General features: G+C 48.3%; 1 protein-coding gene across 2 annotated transcripts in view; it reads left to right on the plus strand.

Moving 5' to 3' along the window:
- SEPT9 (septin 9) overlaps positions 1–14825 on the plus strand; it is a 140143-nt gene that overhangs the window by 21343 nt on the left and 103975 nt on the right. The window contains exon 2 of one of the 2 annotated variants that reach the window (XM_026051422.1): positions 4368–4424. The exons of the other annotated variant lie outside the window; for it this stretch is intronic. Coding sequence (XP_025907207.1) covers positions 4368–4424 — 57 coding nt within the window. The remainder of the gene's footprint in view (positions 1–4367; positions 4425–14825) is intronic. 2 annotated transcript variants of the gene reach the window in all.

Here is a 14825-nt window from a genome sequence, read left to right on the forward strand (position 1 = left end):
TCCCTGGGCACCCTGCTGTGTTCCTGCTGGCTGGAGGAAGAAGCTTAATTATCCGATCTCAAACCCCCTAGTAAATACATGTGACACAAGCAAAGGGTCACATTTGCTGCTTGGCTGAGCTGGTGCCATGTTGCTGACTCCAGCAGAGCGCGGGATGTTTCCTGCTGCTCCTGGCCCATCCCTTTCGGACAGGACCCTTGTTTGTTTTGGGTGGGTTGGTTGGTTGTTTATTTGTACTGGACTGTGCAGGGAAAGTTCCTGGGTTGCATACTCCATTACTTGTCCTCGCCCTACGTTTTCTCTAGATAATGGACGTTACCCATTTGTTCTTTGATTTATATATGCAGTGAGTTTAGCAGCGTAGATCACTTAATATGAGGAGAAAATACATCTCTTCTGGCTTGTTTTGTTACTATTATAAGTATGCATAGGAATTTTGGGGTGTTGAGCAGAAATTCTGATTTGTTTAGGAGAATGTATATGCTGCAGTTGAACATATCTGCCAGTTCCTGCATTAGTGCTAGATTTGGGTTTGGTAACAGCTAACTGAAAAAGTCCACGTTCTGGTGAAGACAGTTTGTCCAGACACACTGGATTCTGTTTCCCTGTGCCCTGCGCCATGGTAAGTATTTGTACAGCATTCCCATTGCAGTGCTGGCATGCTATAATATAATATAACACATCCAAGGGGCTGCAAGAAGCACCAGCTGGTAGACTCCGTGGCCCCACATTGTTTAGGGAGTGATTTATACGTGAGCATGACCGAGGTCTCCCTTGAACCACCACAGCCCAACCGAGTGCTTCTTGGCTTCAGCATCTGTAAGAAACCAAGATGCTGGTTGAACCAGTGAACCCTGTGCACCTTTGAGCGCCACTTCTTTTGTGCCATACGGTGCAAGTCTGTGGAGCTGGAGGGAATTAGGCCTTAATTCTGCCACGTGAAAAACTATTGCGCAGTCAGCCAAGGTGAGGCTGAGCCCGGGGAACATTATACTTGTGTGCTGCTGCAGCACATCCGCTGTGTTGAGTGAGCTGTTCTTGGCTTGACCTGGTTTAACTGCGGGGCTGCTCCGTTTTGAGGCCGTGCTGACGGAGGATGTGGGGAAGCATTCCTCATTTCAACCAAATAAAACATAGTTCATTATGCTTCTCAGTCCAGTGCGCTACAATAAATTTATAGTGTGGCCTGCGGGCACTTGAACTGTGTTAAGAGGGAAGACTCACAGACAGCATGTCTGGGGTGGAAGCCTTTGATTTTTCATTTCATGGCCCCACGGTTCCAAACCGGGGCTCAGCCTGTGCTATAAATAGGGGTAACCCCGGCATGTTGTGGGCACAGCGATGCTCTCGGGCCTGCCCGCCTCGCAGCTTCCTGGCGGCGCCTTCAGAGCGGCGTATTTTTAGCTAGTGCTCCTCATTTTTGAGGAATCTTCTGCCTTACCCGGCTGCTGGCTTTCCTTGGCATTTATCTGCTTTCCGGCGCTGTGGCTGGATCCCGCTGTGGAGGGGCAGCGTGAGGGATCACGGACAGAAACCTTGGCTTAGACTCGGATTTACTGTCACGGCGCTGCATAGCGTGTGCGAAATACTTCTTACTTTCCTTTCTGAGAGGGGTTAGGCAGCAGCAATCCCCATAGAAAGATGTGGTGATGAGACTTGTTGTTTTTCTTAGTTCCGTCTTGATACGGTGGGACTCGCTGTTAGAGCAAGAGTTGTCAGAAGATCTCCCTCCTGACCTGGCCAGGTTACAGACGGGCTGTAAGAACTTGGGCTAATCAATTTAGCTTGGCCCAACAGGCAGAGCGGATTGTAGGTGTGTTTTTGCACTGGAGTCCCTTCTTAAAGGGAAGGAAAACCTTTTCCGATGGATGGTCCTGCCTGGGCTTGTGAGCTCCTCGCCCTGCTTCTGTCCTGATCTGTTGCACACGGAGTGAAGACTTTAAACGTGAAAGGATGTATTTAACTAGCTCGCTATGGCTGCATATCTGCGTTCTTCAGCGTGCTACCCAAAAGAGACATTTTTTTTTCCAGGTTTCGAGCAATTGTGAAAGCCAGATCTAATGCCATGCCCTGCCCTCAAGGCAGGCAAGGTGGAGGTGTTCCTCAGCCAGGGTTCTTGCTGTTCTTGAACACAGGAAATAAGCCTCTTAATCCATTCAGCCTCCAAAGGAGCAACAGGCATTTGAGGAGAGAAAATAAGAAGAAAAAATCAGCAACTGAGTTTTAAGAAAAAATATAAAGCTGATTATTGTGAAAAACCTCCTGGAAGCATTAGACCCCTGAGACCCTCTGCCAGGTGCTGCTGAAGCGCGGATTGCAAAGCAATCCTTGTGCAATCAAAATAGATGCTTTGCTATCAAAGTAGGGCTTTGCTATCAAACTAGATGTCTTCCAACAGTTGCACGAAAGGTCTGCAGTGGAGAGGTGCCCACAAGCCCTGGGCATGCAGATCCCAGGGCAATATTCCTGCCCTCTGCTCTCCTTTCTCCTGCTGTCACTTGTGGAAACCGCAGAGGGATTTGTATAACAGCAAACTTCCTTGCTTATGGCATAAATAAAGATCCTGAAAGAATCTTGCTCCTGCACGTGGAGGGGACAGTCCCCTGCTCTGGTCTGGCACGTTCAGCGGACGGGTGAGGACCCGGCTGCGTTGCTCTTTGGGCGGTGGAGCTCTGAGAGGAGCTCGCCATGGGCAATCCCAGGCGGAGCTCGTCCTGCTTCTCCATGGCCGGGGAGCGTGTGGGTTCCTTGGAGCCAGCCCTGCGGTTCAGCCACATAACTTCTTAGGCACAGAGGCTTTTTATATTAAAAAAGGAAAGGGGGAGAGAGAATGTGCACGCATATGAATATATATAAGCAGAGGCTTCTGAGACAGTTTTTCCATGTCAAGTTGCCAGGCAGCACTTTTCCTGTTCCTCCCTCCATCCTAGACTCATTAGTATGAAAGTTTTCCTGTCCTCTTTCCTTTTTTTTTTTTTTAACCTTTTTCTGTATGATGCAAACTCTTCCAGTTGACAAGGCCTGTAGGGTTGGGACAATGTCACAAGTAAGTGTGGGGATTTTATGTGGCTTAAATTGGTGCTCTTTTAATCTCTGTCCAAAGATCTGGTAGGTGATAAGGAGATACTTGCTTAAAATCCGTCACTTATAGTTAAGTAACAGTATGACCTAAAATATCTGGGGATCATGGTAGAAATCCCTACTCAAAATATTCCCCTGGTGCAGCATAGTTTCTGTTGAGGTAGTGACTCTACTTGGCTGCTGCATTTTGTAGCTCAACAGACCTGATATCTCATATCTGAGATGCTGGAGCTTTTTGCAGCTGCTCTTCCCTGAGCAGAACCCAGCAGAAATGTGCTGGATCTTCTGCAAATTCCCCTGCAAATTCCCGTGCTTAAAAATGAGAAACTGAGGCACTGTTCGGCTTATGGTTTCTGTATATTGCTAAATTTTAACCGGAGGTCTGTTCTGGTGAACTTTTGTTCCTGCTGAGTCTCACGGCATATCTGGGAAACGAAGTCACTGGCAATTGCAGCTTTGCAAACAGGCAGCTGGGAGCGCGGAGCAATTCAATGAGTTGTTGATGGATTAGTAGTAGCGCTGGAAATGCAGCCCAGCATTCAGGTTGTTGCCTTCTAGCCAGCAGACCACACTGTCCTGCGTGCCATCTGGGAGCCTGGTTGGTGCCTTAGTGTTACCAGTTACTTTCCAAGATGGGAATGATTGGGACCAACATGTCTGTGTTTGTCTTTCACAGTAACTATGTTCTAGGTAGGTGAAGCTTTCACATACCTTTCTCCAGCATAATGTAGGTGAAATAACTGTGTGTGAATCTGAAGAGGCCTTTTGAGCTGAAAAAGATGGTGTGAAACCAACTCAGCATCTGGGTTTCTGTGCTCTGATTCAGCATCTGCCTAGGACAAGCAAAGCACCCGGTGTTCCAGCTGGTCCAGCCCCCAGTAGTGTTCCTGTATGTGACTTGTTCCTCGGATGTTGGGAAAATCCATTTTCTCTGGAGGTGTTTTGGGGATGGGAATGGGGGTGAGAATCCTGGAGCGAGAAATAAGCCTGCGGGTTCCGCTGAGGCACCTCAGGAATTCTCATGTTTCTGGAAACTCTCAATACATTCATGCATCTGAGATGTTTGAATAATATTATTTGACATCTTCAGGGAAAGGTGGAGACTTCTCCTCAGGTGCTCTTCTGCTAAAAATAACAAACAACATTCCTTCAGCTAGGCAGACAACAGTGCAGAGCAGATCCCCAGCATGTGCCTTGCCAGATGTAGGATCACAGCAGGGTGATGGTTCCAGGTAGCACAGTCACATGAATTCACTTAGCCTGTTCAAACCTTCTCCTTGCTCTAGGCATCACCCGGACGTCAAGTGGGCGACTTCGGAGACTCAGCGACCAGACGAGCCCAAGTAAGCTGCACGAATCTCCCTATTTGAAACTTTCACCTCCAATAGCAAACCCAGGTCGTGAAGGTGCAAGAGGTAACGCTCAGGAAACATCCCTCCTGCTGTCCATCAAGTGCTTCCACAGTTTAGAAAGCAAAGCTGGCCGCTAACAAGTGAAGAAATCGGTGTAATGCTATGAAGAGAGCAATATGAAAGAAAAAAAAACTGAATGAATTACTGACTAATGACTCCGGAGAGGATAATTAAAAAGCCCTATCTCAATTCAAGGGGTCTGTCACTGGGCAACAGAAAGCAGCAATGCCCTGAGGTTGAAATATAGCTTTAGTAATTAGTGGTTCCTTCTCACTCTCCTTAGCTATTACTTTTTATTGGCTGCGGAGATTTATGAATTGCGTGTGCTTGTGACTAAAATTACACTCCTAATTGCAGTTTGATGTTTGCAAAGCTGTTCCCATTCCGAAGGAAGCAAGCAGGAGGGTTTCTCGCTTGAAACGAGTGTTTTCCAGCTTCAAGACAGCCCAAGTCTCAGGCTTGTGACTGCCTGAGCCCATTAACACCATCACGCTCCTGTGTAGTGCTGATGGACTACCTAGGGCTACAGCCCCGTGCTTACCTATACAGCATGACCCATTTTATCTTGTGTAGATGGAAAGCTTCCCTCTTCATGTCTAAGTTATGCAACTGGCAGCGCCCACAAAGCCCATTTTGGGGTGTTTGCTTTGATGGCCCCTTTTGGCTAGCCCTGGTAGTTCTCTGATGGACTAACGCTGCCTCACGGTCCAAACTCCTGCGAGAAACTTATATTGCTAACACATAGACCCTTGTGCATGGCAGAAGTTCATCTTAGCAGGTGGTTTTGTGTTTGCTCCTGTGAGATGTGCCACTTGCCCTTGGACTCTGCCTTCTTACCTTCTCCAGGATACTCAAGGTTGTCTCTCCTGCTTGTTTTAGACTGACTTCTCTGTGACCAGGCAGACCCTTTGAGAACTGCACTCACCTCTGTGGCACCTTGTTCTGTCCATGGTCTTGCTCGTTCAGGCCTTTCATCTGGCTCTCATTCCCTTGCTCTAGCTGTCATTCACAGTTGCTGCCTTTTGGCTCTTTGCTCATTTTTTTTCCTTTCTCTCAGCCCCCATATCCTGTCTCGGCTCCCAGACGGACTTACCAAAACAGTCATTTTCAGCTTTTCCCTCTGTGTGTGGGGGCAGGGGATGGAGGGAGGAGAAAGCCACCCTCAGGATGCCTTCCTGCAGCAGTGACTTCAGCATTTTGCTGCATCAAAGCCTAGGCTCCTGTGGTTAGGGCCCATGTTTCTGGTTACACATGCACTTCAATGCCTTGGGAGCTGTGACACTGACTGCCCGTTGTCATATGGACAAACCCGGGTATTTACATTAGGGTTCCTCCAGCACATCCCACTGTTGCAATGCTGCACCTGGCTGCTGGGGTTCTGCATCGTGTCGGGATTCTTCAGGCTCCTACCCTGCTATCGTGATGTAGGGTTGTGAGGATGCAGCTGCAACACAGGGGCTACAGGCTGCTGTCAAACGGATGGAGAAACGCTGAGCAATAATTTATAAGGGAATGACGGCACTCTCCTTGATGGAAAGGCTTTAGTGATGGCAGAGTCTGGGAGGAACCAAGCCATAGTTCAAAGCTGAAACTTCAAGAACTTCTACCCCCGTCGTAGAAGGTGATAGTGCTGAACTGAAGTGCAGGTTTGTCTTCTGCATGTGCAAAACCAAGGCTGCAGTCTCAGCCCTGGTTACATGTGTTTTCACATACCTATGTCCAAGGACAGAAAGGGGGTTTGGTAGAGCTCCAAAGGTAACTGGAGCGCAGTGACTCTGAATTGAAAGACATAGCACGTTTGTTCAAGCTTGTTTTCCTTAGACTCTAATCATATACTTTTCCACTTTTCTGGTGAGAGGCCTTTTCAAATTTTAATAATTTTTTTCAAGTTAAAATCAAATGAGCAGCTCTGTGCTCCAGTTTACATTGCAGTAAATATTTATGACTCCATATAACTGCAACTCAATTTCCCCTTGTTTCAGCTCCAAATTTTCTCTTCTGCACATCTGGCCCTGCACCCAGAAGCGTTTATTCCTGTAAAGGATAAATTGGGATTGGAATGACTGAGCAACAGTTGTAAATGAAGCATCACAGAAGGAGGTTGCTTTGGGCTCCTTGCCACCCTAAACAAAGAAAGGGATGACATGTATTTCCGTAGCCACCGAGTCTTGGGAGCCAGGGAGTTGCACGTTTGTCAGCAGACTGTGTAATATACTGGGGCAAGTGGTGTTACCAAGATCATGAAGAGCTAATTTTGACCTCTTTTGGAAACTCTGTTCTATGATACTTTCTGTTTTTTCTGGTCCCTTTGCAAATAGCTATGTTGCATAGGCAACCAGCATAGCCCAGCATGTTAAAAAAATATATATATTATTTAATTTATTATTTTATTTAATTATTAATAATTTAATTATTTTATTTAATTATATATAAATTTAAAAAAAGAATCTGTGACTTTGAAACCTCAGATTTTGTTTCTTATGGGTCTACTCTGTAGCTCTGAGTAAGCTATGGAGGTGCAATGCTAACAGAAGGTGTCTCAGCTTTAGGATGAGAACAACAAGTTTCTGGAGGAAGCCGCATCTCCCCACGGGATACTGGAGAAGCATAGCTGTTAGGTGGCTATCTGTAGGAGCAGTAAATCCTGGACTTTGTCTCAGTCTGTTTTTCTTTGGCTGCAACAGTGGAGTTAATATATACATACCTCAGAAGTTCCCTGAGAGGGGAGAAGCACCAAGTCGAGATTGGGTTCATGTGTCCTACGTTAGTGGAGGCTCTGGCTATATAAAGCAGAGCCATAATTAATGGTACAAAAGGTGCTGAGCTAAACCTAACCAGGAGATGCTGAGTTATACCTGACCAGTAGAAAACATGGATGGAAATGGGCTGGTTTCTGGCCCCTTATCTCCTGCTAGCACTGCTGGTCCTCACCCTCATGTGGGCTTTGAAATGGAGCCAACAGGTTGCAGTCGGCCTTGAGCTGAGCTTGGGTTTTGGTTTTCCATGGACAGCAGCGGCCTATCACGGGATACAGGGTACTTAGCAGCAGCTGGAAGGATCTCTACACAGCAACTTGAAGGACGTGTGAAGTGTTTGGAGTTTGTCACTCCTCAATTAACGGATGGGACTCTGCCTGTGAGATGGAGTTTGGTGAATGATTTGTAGCCTGTGTTCAACATGCGTTTGGAAATGGAAAGGTTTCCCGGAAAGAGTATGGGAATGAAGTAGAAAGCCATTTGTAAAAACTTCCATCAGAGTTGAGGGTTTTGTGCCCTCAAAACGCCACCTTCTTCTGATTTTGGTAAGTGAGACTAATATTTTTGCAGAGTGTGTTAAGGAAGTTATTCCCACTTTCACTTTGCTAGGATTATAGCCGATGAATTTGTAAAAGAGAGGTATTTGCTGACATATGCCATCTGGAGCAGAGTGCGTGGTGCCTCGCGGGCCAGAAAATAGCCCCTAAGCAGGCCGAGTGGAAGAAATCCGCCTCGTATTCCTCTTGGGCTGCCAGATGTTCTGCACTTTGATTTGCTTCCAGCCTCCAATTTGGTTTTTGCTAAGAGGAAGGAACGGGAGTGATGCAGGAGTGTCCAGAAAAAGGTATAGTTTACCAATTTAGTTAAAATTGACTCTTCTGTGCCTCTTCTGGACTTTGCAAGGGGGAGTCTTCCAGGTGCACAGCAAAACCCTTCCCGGGCCAGCTCTGTTTCTGGGTCAGGTGCTTTGTTGGTGAGAAGTCCCAAGGGGACGGGAGGGGACCAGGTGCCTCTGCTTTCCTGTTGCAGCCTTGGTCTCCTTGCAAGGCTCCTTGGAGGCAGCCAGACCGGAGCAGAGCAGCCTGCCAGAGCCAGCTGCAGTCCAAGGCAGGCACCGCTTCTCAGTCCAAGAAAGACAGGGCGCTAGCAGTGCTAGTTCTGCATCATCAGCAGTTGGCCAAGGATCAACCACAACTTGTCTCGGTGCTTCTTGGAAACACAGGGCATAATTTAGAGAGGCATAAAGCTTAAGGCCCACACTCTGGGTTGCATTACAAAGGGGCACTCGCTGATGTCATGAAACCCTTCTTCAGAGCAGCTTGTCTCATGCTGTCCAAATACTTCTCTTGGGTATGCTGATGGCAAGGAAACCCATGCTAGGCCTTTTTGGCTTGAACCCCGTGTCTGCCTTTCAGGTTGATGATATCAGAGAGAGAAGCCGAAAGCCACAGTGGGTGGGAAGCCTTGAATGGAACCACGGTGCATGGGAATGGGGTTTGAAGGTGCTAGTGATGGAGCACTCCTGCTTTGAGTGTGAGTTTGAGGATCCTATTGACTGCAAGGACACTGCATGGAAGGACTGCTGAGGGCACCTGGTATGCTTCTGTAGGAGCTACTAGCTTCTGTTCACAGGCAGTGGTGTAAAGCCCCTGCCAAAGCGCAACCCAACCTTAGGGCTCTGTTACCACAACATTCATTTGCTGTGGGACTCCTGTGTTGATGAGGTTCTTCATCTGTGGTCTTCTGTGGTCTTCACCCTCTGCCCCTTGAGAAGGGGCTCTGGCAATCTTGGAAGAAAGGAATGTTTCATTAGTCATGACTGAACTGGGGACAGTGTCTCACGTGTGGTGACTCTTCACTGGAGCTGCATTGCTCTGCTGTTTACTGACAACCCTCAGGATTAATAAAAGTGGGGAGAATCCAGTCTTATGTGAACGTTCTTAAAAAGCCATTCACAAGGAGCTGACTTAAGTCTTATATTTTGCTTTTTCCTACTTAAGCCTTGCAGTTTCCCTTTAATAGCTGTTGATGTTCCTCTTTCATAGATTAAGGAAATAGAAATAGAGCAGCAGAGACGCTGAAAGCATCGTTTAAAAAAATTATTATTATTATTATTTTGCATTGCTCCTCAATCTGGGGACTCTTGCCCATGCACGGTGAATTGAAAAGATCTGTCACTTGATGGGTGGAGGAACTGAACAAATGTGGTTTGGAGCAAAGCATAAAATCGAATAGCCTAAGTTAGTGAACCTTGCTAAAATCAGGCGTTTAAGTGATGAATCCAGTAAGATTATGTAAATATAGAAGCAGAACTTGTTGTTTCTGTAGTTCAGGTTAGTACTTTTCCCCAAAGACCATCTTTTCTCTTTGTCTACAGTTTGTAAGAGATATTTTTCAGAAATGGGTTTATGCTAGGTGGCAGATGAACTAGAATAGTGGAAGTAAATCTCTAAAGTCAGGGGCTCTCTGGTAGCATGTGAATGATAGTTATGTAAGCTAATTCAGAGCGGTATAAAAATGATTCTTCTAGGTCTTCTAGTCTTTCCCCCAGGGAAATGCTGCCTGAACTGCTAAATACTTCCATGCTGTATTTAGGCTGAGTGTGTATATATAGCTGTTTACATCTTGTGATGGTATCTGAGTATGCATCTTTCACCTTGATAGAGCAGCAGAAGGGTTAACTAGAGACACGTGGCTGCATCCAGTTGCTCTGGATGTGTCCCTAGATGAGGTCATATGGATTTCTTTGGGCAGTTTTTGTTCCCCTTTGTTGGAAGCCCTGCCCTGGTCACACCAGCTGCAGGCTTCTCTGTGCCAAGGGGCGTCCCCATGCACATGCATCACTTGCTGTCCTTGGACTCGCTGGTGACCAGTCTTCATTTGAAACGGGTCCCGTTTGTCCCCCCCTTCACAAGGGGTAAGTAGGAAGGGATCAAGTTTGGTCTCCAGCTGGTTAGGAAGGTCCCTGTAGCAGCAGTGCAAGCCCCGTGGATGTGGGCATGTAAAAAGCCCCAATAGGCACCAATAAGTTGAAGCAAAAAGGCTGCTCGTGGTTCAGGTGCGTGATTTCCCGCATGGACACGTCCTGTGCTTGCATAACACAGACACGTGGACTCGAAGCTGACTGGGAGACTGCCGTGGGGATCCCACGTGCTTATGTTATAGCTGATGTGCATTAGTTACAGTGAGTGAGGGAGCATCGTTCAGGAACGAATTGGGGCTGATGCTCTGGAATGTTTGGGGGTTTTGGCTGTAGACCCTAAAAATCATCATCTTTGCCATTGCAGAGCGATGTGGATTTGTTGATGAGTGGTGACAAGGTCCGTAGTGTTTGCCCTGATGGAAAGAGATGCAGAAGTGCAGAGAGCGAGTCCTCACGGATGGGCCTTGAATGGGGTTATTTATAGCCTTGTACCAGATGTCACTGGAGCAGGCTCCCGGTGCTCGTGTCCTTTCAAGAGAGCCTCACACTGGTCGCGGCAGGGAGGGGGTGAGAAAGCAGAGAAGGGGAATGACAGTGAGAATTTACTTTAATTGGCTTTGTTAGTCTCATTCCATTGCAAATGAGGGAGGAAAAATAAAGCCTCTAGAGCAGAACACAGTGCACTCAAAGAGGAAAAAGAATGTGTTTATTCCCAACTCTCCCAGCCCCAACCAGCCTGTGAGGAAGAGGAGGTGGAAGAGGGTGGCAGTGGAGGAGAGCTGTAACCACAAGTGACAAGCCACGTGCAGGGCCCTGACGGTGCAGGATGCACAGGGCTCTGGCACTTGTGGGAGTGCAAGGGAGCATTTGGAGACGAGGTGTTAAAGGTACTGGTGGAGCAGTTTTGAAGGGTGCCAGCGTGGGGTGCTGAGTGCGACACCCCTCCTCGCAGTCACGGGCGAAAATCTGCACTGAAGGAGAAGTTGGGGCCTGGAGCGGGGAAGGCTCGTGTGTCTTGACCTGCCTTTTGTGTGCCAAGTCATGCAGCGCTGGTTACCTGAGCAGCTGCGTGTGCTCACACTGCTCTGTGGTAGGATACGTGCGTCTCTCCATGGTGTTTATTTTCCTTCTTCTTTTTGTTGCTGGAACGTCAGTTTGCAGACTGCCTTTGGGCGCGCCGGCAAACCAGCCCGTGGCTGCTGAGCTTTCTCTGTCCCGCTCCGAGCCCGGTGTCCTCCGTCAACACGAGAGGCCAGTTCCCGAGCCCTGGCTGCCCACCACAGGCATGTCCTGCGCCTCCAAGGCAGGCACGTCCGGCGGCGTCTGGTGTTTACCAAACCCCCTAATTGCACCTCGGGCAGAGAGCACCGATTTACTCCCGGTTATATTTATCCTGCATCCAGGGCTGCAGAGGAGATGGGAGCACAGCCTCTTTTCTGTCCTTTGCTGCATTTAGAAGGCAGCTGTTTGCAGCTGGGCTACCAGAGAGGCTACTGGAGATGTGCAGGGCTGATCTACACACAGCCTAGGAAAGCTCCGGCAGCAGATGTTTTCCTGATTTACTGATCCGGCGGAGCAGTCCATGGCTTGATATTTTTTTTTTTCAGTTGAATTTCTCATCCAAAGCATGGTGTGATGTCCTGTGATTCTGACACTCAAGTGAAACAGGGTCTGCAGCCCAAATCTGGAGCGTTTTCTCTGCTTCACTGGATTGGCCCTTCATCAGCAATCAGGACTCGAAGGGGCCCGTTGCGTTGGGCTCTTGGTGCATCCCACCATGGCAGCATCCCTGTGTCCTGCTACAACAGCAAAGCCCAGGCTGAGAATGAGGAGCAATCCTGATGTTGGGGAGAAATCTGCAAAAGAAAGCATAAAGGGAGAAGTTAACGTTTCTCTGAGAATCCCTGCAGTGTCCCAAGAGGGGGCAAGCTCGCTCATTCTGCCCTGCCAGCTGCTATTAATACTTGAGCACGTGAGTGTTACAGTGCGAGCCGAAAGCCTGGGCAGGAAATGCAAGGGATTTCCGGCAGTTTGAGGCTTTTGGGAGGAGAGATCCAGCCAGCGTGGACGAGAGTCCTAACAGGGACTCATCTTAGCACATCTTAACAGGGACACTTTCCCCCGGCAAACGTCAGGGCAGCAGGGATGTGTGGAAGCATCCCAGCAGGATGGTACCCAGCAGGATGCGGTACGGGCTTGGGGATGGGAGGGATGTCCTGCTGACATTTTACTGCCAGCTACTTCTGCTGTCATTTCACATGCTGTTCGAGGCTGTGATGAACCTGTTGTCCTGGACATGATCTTTGGCGTAGCCAAAAGAATAGCTTGAAAGCGAGGATCCGTGTCTTCCTGCATCAGATGAGCATGGTTTCTCATCTGAATTTTCAGGGTGGGGCAAAACAGCACTTGGCAAAGCACACGTGGGCCAAGAGCCCTGTTCTGGGACTGCTCAGAGCCCCAGGCTGGGATAGGGCAGCTCCGTGCCCGGCAGGATGGGCGAGAGCTAAGGAGGAGTGAGGAGGCGATGAGCAGGGCCACAGTGCTCAGAGAGCAAGAGCCTCCCTTGGAAAGAAGGACATCTCCTCTGTTACCTTAAAAAAAAAAATATATATATATATAGCCAGTGTTTCCTTTTCTGCCCATCCTTAGGGCTCATAAATGTAAATGATGAGCAAATACTGAAATTTTTGGAGCAAATACTGAAAGGAGCTCAGGTGCTGTCATCGTCTCATCCAGCCTAGAGGTAAATGGAATGCGCTGCTAACACTTGAACGCACTGTTTGAGTTTAAACCTGTGTTTTCTCATCTGGAAATGCTTCTCGGAATATAATTTGGTTTAGATATGTTCCCTTCTGTCTTTGCCTTCTCTGCTTCCCTCCCAGCTCGCTAGCGTCAGAGAGCTGAGCTGGTAAAAGAGCGTGGTAAATGCCCGTGTGGGATCCCTGCCTCGGCAGCCCCTCGAGGCCTTTGGCTGCACTCGCCATTCTCCAGCGCCCATGTCAGTGTGGTTTGAACCTTTGATCCATGCACTGACTTGCAGCTTTCATCCTCTCCAGCTCACTCGGCACCGGAGCAGGGGCTACAGGGTGATACTTGGCTAGTGAAAAGCATGGTGGAAGGTTCTGTTAAGTGTAGGCTCTCATCCTAGGATAGGAGAAGACCAGGTAGAAGGGAAAATACTTTCCAGTGTATCCACCATGGTCATTGAGGGTTTTTTTTGCTCTCTCCACAACTTCCACTTGTACCAATGCGTACCCATGCAGACAGGCAACTTATGGCTTAGGTGAAAGGTGCAAGGAAGAGAAAATCCACACTGAGCTTCTGGAGGGCCTGGTTGATGTTCTTTCCTGCAGTTTCCTTCCTAGCTTTCTGTGCACCTGGCAGAGCTTCCTGCTGCTGCATGACACCGAGTTTTGAACGTGCTGGGTGGGTTGGAGGGAAGCGGGCGCTGCCACCCAGCACCCACCTCCTGGGGCACCTGCGTGGCCTCAGCCGCCCTATTGCAATGGAAACGGATTTTAGATTTGTGGTGGATGGTGGTGGCTTCCTAAAAGCTGCTCCTGACGCTTCCCTGTCCTGCTGGCCCTCCCTTGGGCCACAGGTTCCCATCTGTCCCTTCCAAACCTTTGCTATTGGCCTGGCTCTCATTCAGCCTTGTAGAGGAGATACAGCAAATGCAGTATATTTTATCTTCCTCTGTTTAGATGTACACAATACTTGGATCACCAAATGCCTCTTCAAACAGGAATTTGGTAGGTCTCTCAAATGGAAGCTGGTGGGAAGATCCTGGTCTCTGCCTTGCAGCTCCAGGTGCCAGCTCTGGTGCAGGTGCCCCACACAGGTGTGACTGGAGATGTGGGCATGGCATGTCCAGCAGGCACCGGTGCTTTAGACCAGCTCCACCACATCTGTTACCTGCAGTGTGGTAGCATTGCTTTGTGAGGACCCGTTTACATGAGGACACACAATTGCAGCTTGAAAGTGAATCCACTAAAACCTGCTTGGAGACTTGAATTATCAAGAAATGCATCTTTCTTTAGATTTTGTGCATTTAAAGTTCAATTGCATCAATTGCAATTTGGGGTCACTTCCCTAAGTGTCCCGTGTTGATCTACCCTTGGAGGAATGAGGCTTTTGCTTTGTTGCTCCAGCTTCTCTGGGTCTTGATGGGTTAAAACCCACAGGCTGAATCCTGTGTGCTGCCCTCATCTCTTCTTTCTTTCCATTCACCTTCTTCCTTTTCTGATCCTTCCCCTGAGCTTTTCCCTTCCTCTTCAGCTTGAGCCTGGATCAGATGCAAGGAGTATGGCAATAAAGTCTGCTTGGTGAAAGCAAGCAGTTGGATTTTGGGCTGCATGTAACTGTGTGGCTCCCCTGGGCCGTTCTTTGTCTCCAGCACCTTCTAAATATCAGGCAGGAAATATATGGCTGCTGATTGTGCATGGGAAACCATTGCTTATTGTCCCCTCTTTAGTGCCTTGGGCCCTGGCAGCAGGAGCAGGCAAAGCTGTAATAGCAAGTAGAGAATGGGGAATTTGAGAAGGGATCTGAACCTTCCTGCCTAGGGACTAATCCAGATTTGAACCCCTGGGGATCAGAGTGAAACTTTCCTGGGGAATGGGCTGTTTTGGAACGACCTCCTACCAATTTTCT

The sequence above is a fragment of the Nothoprocta perdicaria genome, unplaced genomic scaffold (genome assembly GCF_003342845.1).
Source record: "Nothoprocta perdicaria isolate Ctin4 unplaced genomic scaffold, notPer1 scaffold_75, whole genome shotgun sequence".
In the NCBI taxonomy this organism is placed as follows: domain Eukaryota; kingdom Metazoa; phylum Chordata; class Aves; order Tinamiformes; family Tinamidae; genus Nothoprocta; species Nothoprocta perdicaria.